The following is a 12337-nucleotide window of genomic DNA, read 5'->3' on the forward strand; positions in this document are numbered from 1 at the left end:
CATTTACTCATGTAGCAAACTTAAATTCGATCTCTAGAGGACACTGATTTTAACGTCTGCATGGAATTGATTTAGTTTAGGATTAAAAAAGTTGAAAAGAAGGCCTTGACTTAAAAAATATCATGTTTTTTACGTTTTGTAAAATATTTTAAGTATAAAAATAAAAATGCAAGCCGGTTTTTACGTGTTATAGCTAGAACATCACTTATATATCATTCATATTTTCATTCATCAGTTCATATTTTTTGTCATATTTTTAAATTACAGTTTTTAGATTGATTTTTTTTGTATTTAAACTTAATAATAAAATTTTTTTTGCTGTTGATACAGATCCTATAATAAGATAAAAAGGTCACGTTAATAATAAAACGAATTAAAATGGATGTTATTTTAAAATAGTTATTTTTAATGAAAAATATTCATAACAGTATTTCTCCTGAGATATTGATTTATTTTGGCCAATTAATTAACAACTTTAAATGAAAGAAGAGAAGTAATTAATTATAAAGAATGCATGTCAAATATTTATTTGGAGACCATCTTTAATTAAATATCGATTCCGATTAAGATTCCCAGTTAACAAAATTAAATATATTACAATGAAGATGCGATTCCTTTGAAAAACTTTCCTGTTTATCTGGCTATCAAGTAGGTTTTGAGGTTTTTCATTTCCTCCTTTTAAACAATGCTTCGTCAAAATTTGATAACGTTTTTTTTATATTGTGAGATCTAATATGAAAAGACTTATAAAAGACATATATGTACACTCTATAACAAAAAAATCGACGCACCACGAAGGAGTTGTCCGATTGAAACGGAAATTGGTGGATAGGAAGACAACGTACAGAATAGTAAATGATTAAAATTTCAGAACAATTGAATAATTTATTACAGAGTTACAATAACAAGTTCAATAAGGTGTTGACCCGCCTCTAGCCCGGATACAAGCTGCCACACGGCGCGGCTTAGACCGATAAAGTTCCCGGATGGTCTCTTGCGGTATTTCCTGCCACATTCGATCCAATTGTCGAACGAGGTCATCAACATTCCGTGCCAGATACAATCGCCTTCCCATCATATCCCAGACATGCTCGATGGGAGAGAGATCTGGTGATCTGTCAGGTCAAGGAAGAGTTTGACAAACTTGCAGACAGTTCATAGCAACACGTGCCGTAGGTGGTCTGGCATTGTCCTGCTGAAAAACCAGCCCAGGGAGCTGCAAAAGGAACGGTAGCAAAACAGGTCTTAGAATGTCGTCGACGTACCGCCGTGCAGTAAGTGTACCTCTAATGACGACCAAAGGGGCATGGCTGTCAAAGGAAATGGCACCCCAGACCATAATGCCTTGTTGAGGGCCGATATGGCGTGCAATAGTAAAGGCAGGATCCCCCCCTCTGCCCTGTGCTTCTCCAAACACGTCTTCGATGTACGTCAGGACACAGTTGGAAGCGGGATTCGTCGCTAGATACTATACGTCCCTAGTCGGCATCATTCCAGCCTGATCTGTTCAAAACATTCATGCATACGAAATTTCAAAGCAATCAGATGATTGCTTCCAGGTGCGTCGATTTTTTTGTAATAGAGTGTATATCATAAAGATTTTAAAAATATATATTGAAGGGGAAAATTTTGTGCACAAAAAAATCCCTTAATGAATCAAATTCTGTTAACTGTCTTTCTATTCTTAATTCGGTTTTAAAATCAAATATATTATCTATATTATTTCAATAATTAATATGTATTGAAGGTGAATAATTAATATACATTGAATATATATTGAAGGGAAAGATTCTTTAATAAATCAAGAAAGAAAATCTTTAATAAATCAAATTCTGTCTTCTGTCTTTCTATTCTTCATGTAATAAAATCAAATATATTATCTATATTACTTCAATAATTAGACGAAGAATTGTTTATAGGCCTACTAACTAGAAACACGTCAATGGATTTAAAAGATCAGCACAAGAAGATCTTAGATGCAATAGCTACAGCCAGCATTGTCAGCAATAGCGCTGGTGTAGATACATCAAAAACATTAATTTTGGATCTTCAACAATTTAAATACTTTCTAAGAGAAGAACAAGGTGAAAAAAAATGTGATCAAGAAGTTATCCTTCTCATACAAGTAGGAGTTTTATTTTAATTAAATAGATAGAAATTCTCTTTGTAAATAGAATACACTGTTAGAAATTTCTTGGAAAAAATGGTTAAATAACAATCTATTTAATTGCTATTTTACCATATTTAAACAAAGCAGTCGAATAACCATAAATAAGATGGTAATGAAACAGTGAGAAAAATGGTTTATTAAATATTTTGTTTTAAGCCTAAAACGGTTAAATAAAAAGATTGCAGAAACTAAGCCCACCTAATAAAGCAACTGCGTACATATTATAGCCGAAAGAGCTAATCTCATAACCGACAAAGTCCCACCTTTGGCATTCTTTCCAGTGTCTCCAATGCCCATTATCTAACGAGAAGTCTAAATTTCTTTTTTTACGCTTTTGAAACCATGGTAGCTGCAAATGGTTAAAAATCCGTTTTGTGTTCATGATTTTATAACCCTACTAGTTGTAAACGATTTCAAAACGGTAAGGGGGATAAATATTCTTAACATTTACGGTTTATAGGATAGACAGACTGCTACCGGTTATTTCACTATAATTTTGGAATGAAAATTCTAACGGTGTAGACGTCTCAAACATTCACCACTCTTTTCCCCTCTTCGTTAACATGCTACCCACAAATCGTGTTTTTCCTCCACACTAATATAGTCGCACTTCTTACTGAAACATACGGCCATGGGGAAAAAGCAATAATTTGCCTAACAGTGATAACAAAAGGGGGAAAAGTGTGAAGAGTTTGAAAAGTGAGATGCCTATTTAATTTTCACAGAGTATAATAATTTATTCTTTTCTAAAGTGTCACGAGCCAGATATTGAACTAAGACGAAGGAATTGTCTTTCGTTTGAAGGATTTGCAAGATATTTGATGGATAAACGTAATTTTATGTTTGTTCCTGAACATTTAGAACCAAATGAAGAAGTAAGTTGTCTTAAATTTGGATTTATACTACAATTTAAGTTTAGAATAATATTCGTGTATCTTATGGAATCTGTTTCGAAAATATGATTTTTGAATATGCAGAGAATATTTTTATTTACTGTACTGAGATTAGTAGTCAATTCAAATAAGGCAAGTAAGGTTTTCTAAAAATTGCATGGCTCATTTCATATTTTTTTCACGCTTTGTAATTTGATTGACGAATCAATTAACAGATTGTCTAGTTACTGCTACCTGGAAAAATCTTGCCTGTTCATTAAATTCGTTAATCTGTTAAACAATGAGTACTACTTGGTTCAAAATTCAATCAAATAAAAATATTTAAAATGATAAATTAAAATACTAGATACTAAGTAGTTTTTATTCCTGCTTCAGCGTTTGTTCAAAAGTACATTTTTTATATACGTTTCACTTGTCACAATTATTAATCTAATAATAACTATAATAATAATAAGAAGAAAAAAATTGTTTTATTTAGGAGTTAAATCAATTATTTTTTTAAATATTTCTAAGAATTAAATATTGTTTAAATTTGAATTCCTCAGATTATGTTGCGTTCACAACTTGCGATTTTTTTAAAAACTTTTTTAAAAGTTTTAAGTTGGGATAATTCCCTTTTCTTTGTCAGTTTCCTCGTTATTTGATGTGAATTTTAGTATAAATGTTGTTTTAATCGCTCTTCATAGACAAATATCTGCCCAAAATCTGCTGACGAATTCTGACGAAATATCTGCCAGATCACGGAGAGTCTTTGAAGTCAAAATTATGCTTTTTAATTCGGCACACCAATCACGAGCGCTTCTTTCAGTTATAGCATCCTCTCCATGCACAGCTCAAATGTCTTGCGACATTAGAATTATGATTAAAACAAAAAGATGCCTAAAATGCTGAAAAAATAAATAAAAAAAAACATGGATTTTGCGGTAGATTAAAATATACTTTGCGGTTTGTTAAACTTAAGGAAAGAAAATGGTGATGACTTACAGTCCCTTGCCAAATTATAGACGCACTATAAACTTCCATGTAAAATCTTAATTATTAGGTGATACTCTACAGCTTTATTGCTTTCATACGACTGAAACTGGTTTGCTATCGTTACGTTCGTGTATCAATTGGTTAAATTAGACGAAATACAGGGTCTTTATAATTAAAGTTCCATTTTGAAATGGCTATAAAAATAAAACTACCCGATCAAATGTCATCAAACATGGTAAATGTCTATAAAAGGTCATGGGATTTTAGTTCGCGCAAAAAAAAAAGAAAAAAAAATCAAAAATTCACCACCAGCGGAGATTGGCGCTGTATGCAATAGTGTTAAACAAATGTGAAATATGCAAATTTGTTTTACACATCATGTGACCTTGCAGTTATAAAAGTGAGGCGCCTTGTCTGAGCTGTCAGTGTTCTGAGTCGACTATGTCTGTTACCATGCAACACCGTGCTTTGCTCGTGAAATGTTACTATGAATGCGACAGCAATGAACGGAGGGCTTTACAGAAGTTCCGTACTGTAAGAGGAAAACGCCGAGGTCCAATGACACAGCATGGTTTACAGCAAATTTACGGTAAAAGACGTGTAAAACAAATTTGCATATTTCACTTTTGTTTAACACTATTGCATACAGCGCCAATCTCCACTGGTGGTGAATTTTTGAACTTTTTTTTTTTTTTTGCGGGAACTAAAATCCCATGACCTCTTATAGACATTTACCATGCTTGATGACATTTGGTCAGGTAGTTTTATTTTTATAGCCATTTCAAAGTGGAACTTTAATTATAAAGACCCTTTATAATATAAATTCGACGATATGTTATATAAATATAGAATATTTATTATATCAGGTATTATATTAGTATATTATAATAATTAGAATAAATTATTAGACGCACTGTAGTTTTTTAATAATGACATGTTTTGCACGAGTTTCTATGCAATATTTTTCTATTTAAGCAAACATGTAATGGGGTCGTGAGATAATTCATATGCTTCCTATTTGTATTTAGTTTTAACGTATTGCATTACAATGTTAACCAGTTGATACACGAGCGTTAACAACTGTTTCAGCCTCGTAAAAACTCTAGTTTATTCTTTAAAAGCATTATTCCATTTCTGTTCAGAGATGGTAAGTGTGGACCAACGCATACTTATAGCATGAATCACCATTTTATTTATTACATACCCCGTTAACAATTATTTGCGCTTTTTTTGTTGCCATAATCTTCTTTTATGACAATAATTTGTTCTTTAGATAGTGAGTAAGTTTAAATGAAATTCGAATGAAATGTAATATTTTTCAGATTATGGATGAACCATTGTCTCATTATTTTATTGCTTCTTCTCATAATACTTATTTGACTGGCCATCAATTGAAAGGAGAATCTTCTGTTGAACTCTACAGTCAGGTATTAAATATAATTATTAAATCTTTAAGGGGTCTTTCGATCTCATCGAGGGGATATAAATGTACAGAGCACAAGAAAAAAAATGGACCAGTCTGAATGACTTTTGATCTAATAATCGGATCTTCTAGAGTTTTAAATATACGACTTTTTTAACATTTGATTTCTCAGGAACTATTAAACCAATTACGCTCAAATTTCGTATTTTGCCAAATAAAATTTGATACATTAAAATGAAGTGAAAAATGGTATACCTTACAATTGAATTTTTTTTAACTATTAAATAAAATAATAAAAAGTATTAAATATGTATTAAAATTAATTTTTTTCGTGGAATTAATCTTGGATAAACGAATTTTATTATTGTGTGCAAAAATTGTTCTATTCACTTAAAGATTTTTCGCTCTCCTGACCAAGCTATTAGGACCATATTTCCCAGATTGCAGCTACCCCTACAATTAAGGGGTCAGAAATCCGTTGAGGGTATGTTTGTTCAGTACGTTTTTGTGTCAGATTTCGTGACTTAAAATATCGTCTGCACTAAATAATTAGCATATTTAAATACACCCCCTCGAACCATTAGGAATAAGTCCTAAAACGTGTTCTTTTTTTCTCCTTTGGTGAGCTGTACAACTTTTATCAACCTTCTGTAGATTGTCTTTTACAGGAGTTTAACATTAACACAGACATTTTTAAAGTGTAAATATTTTTTTGGAAAAATGCTGAAATGTTTATAATTAAATTGTCTTTGGAGATAAAATTTAAAGAAAAATTTATCTGGAGCGTACGTTATATGTTCTAAATCTCATTTTAATGACTTGAAATAATGACAGCCAAATATGTATTTTTTTAAAAAATCTGAATTAGCTTAAAGATATTGAAACATAAAAAATATTTTTATATTCCAAAATTAATTTTAAAAAAATATTGGATCTCTATGAAAAAAAATTTTTTTTGACCACTAAAAATTAAACATCCAATATTCAAATGTTAGAATAAATTTAAGCGACATACAAATTTAAATGATCAATATGCGCTCATAAATGATGCTATAATTTTACTTTATAATCGTCGTTGAGCTGCCGACCCAATTTTGGGTTTAGGACTACTTATGCTCAATTCCGTAGCCTTGTAATTTTGAACCCAAGACAGAAGACAAAGGAACAACTGGATCAAGTGTTGGGAGGACTTTTTGATGGAACTAACTCGCCATTGTGTTACACAGTGAGGAAAACCCCGAAAATCTCTTACCGTTAGCCTGAAGGCGAGGGGACTATAGCTCATGATCCGTGTACCACCGAGGATATTTTACGTCGGCACTGTGGTCGGTGCGAACCGGGTGCGGAATTCTGATTGAACTGCCATCTCTGAGATTCGAACCCGGTTTACCTCATTGGAAGGCGAACGCTCTATCCCCGGAGCTACCATGACTCAAATGCTATACTTTAAAACTTTTACCGGAAATTCGACAAGAATTACCTATACTCAAAAAAGAAGGAAAAAATCTTAAATATGCTGGGATTTTACTGCAAAGGCTTCATTGAATCTCATCAATGGTCCAAGAGTTATCAAATTTTAATCTTTATCCACTATCATATTGTTTAATCTTTGTCATCTTGTAACTTCTATTTTTGTAAATTTTATAAGAGATAATCTCGTTAATATTTTCATTGAAATAAACCGATAATCGCTTAAATATTTTAAAAGTTCTTAAAGAGTGTATTTTTTTGTATACTTTGATACGAGACGTACCTAAACCACTAGTCTTAGTAAAAGAACTTAGCAAGTTGTTGTTTTAAAAACATGTCACTGTAAGTACAAAATACACTGGTGTAAAAAATTAGGAGCAGACTTGGCCGATTATCTCTAGAACTACTGGGCCAGTTTTAATGAAATTCGATTTTGATACAATACAAAACAAGTAACCATTCAACAATTGTAATACACATGCTTGATCGTGCGTAACACTCGTTTGAGTGGGAAGGTATGAAATTGCCCCAGGACAATTCGTTCCAGTTGCCACAGGAAATGATAAAATGCCTTATTTCAAGTATGAAATCACGCTACAACACCTGTAAGAGGGGACCATACCCCCCTATAAACCCATTTTTTTAAATTCTTTAACCGCTGTTTCATACCTTCAGACTCCAACGACGTTTGCGCATGATCATGCGTGTGTATTGAATAATTATTTGTTTTATATTGTATCAATGTATGTACAGATCAAATCGTTCCACTATTTCTAGAGATAAGTGTGCAAATTCTTTTAATTTCCTTCTCCAGTGTACTAATTAACCTCACTAAGCCCTTTTATAAAAGTATTAGTAAATGTAATTTACGATACATAGTAAATTTAAAGCTATGTAATCTACTCCAAATATTACGTACCAAATATTATCTATAAACTGTGTTAATAACTCTAAATGCATCTTATCTTTAAATTTCAGGTCCTTCTAACAGGGTGTAGATGCGTGGAGTTGGACTGCTGGGATGGAGATGATGGAATGCCAGTTATATATCATGGTCATACATTAACAACCAAAATTCCTTTTAAAGTGAATATTTTTTGATTTCAAATGGTTTGCATTTTTTAAATATTTCCTCGGGGGAATTTCTTTTCTGGACATAGCGTGAAATGCGTATTTAAGAAAAGAGACGCAATTAAAAAAAAAACAAGCTAACATTTAGTAATTAGCAAAGAAAAACCTGACATGGAATTACAAAAAAAATTAACAATTGATGCAGAAAAATAAAATTAATAATTATAAAAACAAGCTAACAATGAATAAAAAGCAAAAAATTAACAGTTAATAATAAATTAAAAGTTAATAACTAATAAAAACATAAGGACAATTAAGAAACACGAGTGAAAGAAATTGATATAAAGATCTAAGGCAGTGTTTCCCAAAGTGTGGTACGCGTACCCCCAGGGGTTCAGGAACAGTTTAGTGGGGGTACGCGTTCTAATGCAAAATATCTTGCAACAAACGAAAATTTCATTTAAAAACAAAGCTAGCCATGAAAATTTTCGATTACGTATTTTTCTATTGGCTATTTTTGCAGAGTTAGCAGGTAATAATTAGTGGTGTCAACAGCCAGTTGTGGTTTTTAACTTTTGTGCAATTTTTTCATAGTTAAAAAATGCATTAATTTTTGTATTAGTGGAACGAAAAATGTAGAAATGGTAGACAAAAGTTTGGGAAACACTGCCCTAAGGCAAGGGGACTCGAAAGAGCTAGTTGACCAGTGCTAAAACATAGCGCCAATTCCTCGGAAACTAATTCCTCGCCAAACACCTTCTTTGTACATTCGCTTTCCTTAGAAGGTATTTATAAATTAAATACATTTAAACATGATAAAACTTCTAAAACAAGATACACATTTCTTATTATTACACTCATTTAAACTGCAATTTATTCCAAAATAGCAAAGAACTACTTTTCAAAGGTTTCCTACCTTTCCCTGTAAGATGAAAAGAAGTATAGTGTTGACATGGAGCTTGAGTAGCTTCTTTATTTATTGGTTTCTGTGAGATATTGTAAATCTGCAATACTTATTTACACTTCCATGTGCAATTGCACAATGAATATTTCAGGGGAAATTTATAAAAGAAGTAACTTTCTCTTTTTTTTCCCAACATATTTTAGTTTCAGAATTTCAGCAAAATATTATAATTAGTCTGAATTTTTGCATCATTCCTTTACAACTAGTGGTATCAATCTCAATAAAAAATTTAGCCTTCATATTAATTAACTTTTTATAGGTTTTAGAAAATTTAAAGTAAATGTTCGATTAAATTTGTTAAAATAATATAATTCAATATAAATTAATTAAAAAAGAAAATAAAGTTTTTAACATAAATTTATTTTTGGCCGTATTTAAAACTACAAAAAAACATCGGCGCACTCTGCCGTCTTTTCGCTTGTTAATTTTTTACACTGCTCCAGTAAAAAAACTTCGCTAAGGCCAAGAATATAGAAAGGGGAAGAAGTTCAGCTTTTCGAATACGTAATCAACTCGGGGAACTGCTCGGTTCGTCATGCTATACCAGGAAAACAACTTACAAGGTCTCATTACTTACATTATTTCAAACATGCTAATCAAATAGTACTAACTATTAATTAAGCTACGAAATCAGTCACAAAAAAGTACTTTCTCTGAATAAACATATACATATCTATATATTTTAACATGTTTGGAATCCTGTCCCTTAAAATTGAGGGAGTAGACAAAATTTCGAAAAAATTGGGTCGCAATGAAGGTTTATATATTTGGCGATAGTCCCAGAAAATAGCCAAGTAAAGTCACCACCGTAAATGAATATTTTAAGATAACCTGTAGACTATTCGTTGTTAAGCAACCAAGTCCAGAATATAAGAAAAAAATTTAAAGTTCTGTGATTGCTCAGAGAATTAATAAGAGTTAATAGGAAATATCTCGAAGTTTCTAGAGAATAGAAGATTTTTAAGCTGATTTCTGTACAAAAAGTAAAGAATTTTACTGTTTAATCTCCCTTGGAGGAAAATTTGAAACGATTTATTAATTATTTATAATTTTCCAAGCTTTTAGAATTTGAACACATGATTTATGTTGTTTCTATTTAATTTATACGAGGATTTCATACAAAAATCAAATTTACATAACTTATTATAACTATGTACAAAACTTTAGGGATAATCATTTTTACAGCTTTCATCGAGTCTTCTAGGCAAAAAAAAGTGAATAAAAAATAAAATATACCGTAAACCGGGGCGAGTCTACCCATCCAGGGGCGAGTCTACCCATTTTAGTTTTATTTAATTTTCACTATTTTAAATTGCAAATAAAAAAATTTTTACCGTCGGAGGACTTAGTTCAGACTCTAAGGAAGATGGCGCTGTAGTAGTTTGATCCGTTTTTATTTATTTGGTGTCTTTTTAACCGACCTGTTCAAACGTCTTTTGAGAGATTTGTACTGAAAATCAGCAAACTTTTAGTTGGTGCTCCGTAAGTATATTATTATTATTACTATTTTAACTTTGGTTAAGTGATAAACTTATCTAAGACTAAGATTACATTAATTTTATATGAAAAAAACAAAACAAAAAGAATGTGAGTTTTGCTGTTGTAAACAAAAAGCCTGAATTCGAGGGGCGAGTCTGCCCATTCGTATTTAGTTTTAATAAAGCATAATAATATAATTTAGCACTTTGTTTATATTAAAATTAAGTCATTTTAAATGAATTTGAGTATATTATTTTAATTCTGCATTGATAAATTTATCATTAATAAGAAAATTTATAGGTTAAATATAAACATAAATATAAAATATGTTTATTTTACCTATTTTTTCAATTTTTATATTACAAAATTAACTTTTTTTATTTAATGCAAGTTAAATAAATTATTATTTATAAATTGTTATTACCTCCCAAAAGAATGGGAAAAGGATTTTTCATGATTCCCAATGTTTGAATTTCGATTTTGTTAATAATCTTTAATTATTATTATTTATTAATTATTTAATTGTAAATTTATATTAATTTTAATTTATTTTTATCAACAATAATCAGAAAAAAAATTTATTTTATAATGTTAATGATTATAAAAACAAAACTGTGATCAAAATGTGATAATCGATCAAATACTCAATTTGTGTTATTTTATGAATAAAAAAATTGAATATATAATAAAGTTATGAATTTTACTTCATAAATATCTTATATAGTAACTAAAATAACAATTTAATAGTAAAATTTGATTATTTACAATGTTAACATTCATTTTAGTAGAATGGGTAGACTCGCCCCATACGAGAAATTTGTCAGCAGTTCTATAAAAATATACAGTAACAGCGTAACTGTGAATATTTTCTAAAATGGATTTCACAGCTTTAAAGAGGGATAAATAGCGATTCCGAAACACTTATTAAAAGCCTTTTTTCTTTAATATTTTCAAAAGTTTGACCACTTGAAAGTTGACAAACTGAAAAAATGGGTATAGACACGCCCCGGTTTACGGTAGTAATTTTTATGTACATTCACAAGGTATAATATAATTTTCACAAAGTTTACGATATTTATTTTTTCTATAAAACAAGAAACTGCTGAATGTTTAGTGGCATTTTAAAATACATTGTAATATGTTATGTTTAGGAATAACATATTGAAATAATATGCTGCATATTGTATGATTCTTTGTTTAAAAAATTACTTCATTCTGCCAGATATTTAAGTTACATGGCTTTCTTTGGATAAAGATGACTTGCAAATGGCTTATGTTTCGATAAACATTCTAAAACTTTATTTCTCAAATTCATCATAAAATGTCGCACAGCATGCTCTTCGAATACGATAAGCTACATTTATCACCGAATATTGCTACTATGATTTCTTTGTTTTCTTATGTACACCTGATAAGATACTCTCCTTTTTCGTAAGGTCCTTAAGATACTGAAATGGAGGCACAAAAGCTTAAAACATGAAGTATGTAATTTCATTAACTCAAAATATTTGGTCTCATAATTTTAATTTTAAAGTTAAAGATAACTTTTATAGATACAATATTGATGGTACGGTTCTCTTACGTTTTTAAAGTCCACGTGAATCCTGTTAAAATATTAAAATGCAAATACTTTTACCAGCATAAAATCCTTATCAAAATAATTATCAAGACCAAAAGGTAAAATAGTATAATTCATGATAAAAACTTCACTGGCTTCAAAAAATATGATGCAGGAAATGAAAGTCGACATGTTTGGAGAGCTCAAATATAACTTTCAGTTTACTTTACTTAGCTTTAACTTTAACTTTAACTTTACTTAGAACTTTAGAGTGTTCAAATATAACTTGTGACTTTAATTATTGGACGCTCAAAACATGTCTACTTTTATTATC

General features: G+C 30.4%; 1 protein-coding gene across 1 annotated transcript in view; it reads left to right on the top strand.

Annotated features, from left to right (window-relative positions):
* Positions 1 to 12337, top strand: part of LOC107439832 (1-phosphatidylinositol 4,5-bisphosphate phosphodiesterase epsilon-1) — a 232922-nt gene that overhangs the window by 174278 nt on the left and 46307 nt on the right. Inside the window, exons 26-29 of the mRNA XM_087155060.1 lie at positions 1920 to 2125; positions 2923 to 3045; positions 5361 to 5465; positions 7910 to 8017. Coding sequence (XP_087011186.1) covers positions 1920 to 2125; positions 2923 to 3045; positions 5361 to 5465; positions 7910 to 8017 — 542 coding nt within the window. The remainder of the gene's footprint in view (positions 1 to 1919; positions 2126 to 2922; positions 3046 to 5360; positions 5466 to 7909; positions 8018 to 12337) is intronic.

Source organism: Parasteatoda tepidariorum, chromosome 11 (assembly GCF_982258835.1).
Source record: "Parasteatoda tepidariorum strain Cologne lab strain chromosome 11, Ptep-v5.0, whole genome shotgun sequence".
NCBI classification, from domain to species: domain Eukaryota; kingdom Metazoa; phylum Arthropoda; class Arachnida; order Araneae; family Theridiidae; genus Parasteatoda; species Parasteatoda tepidariorum.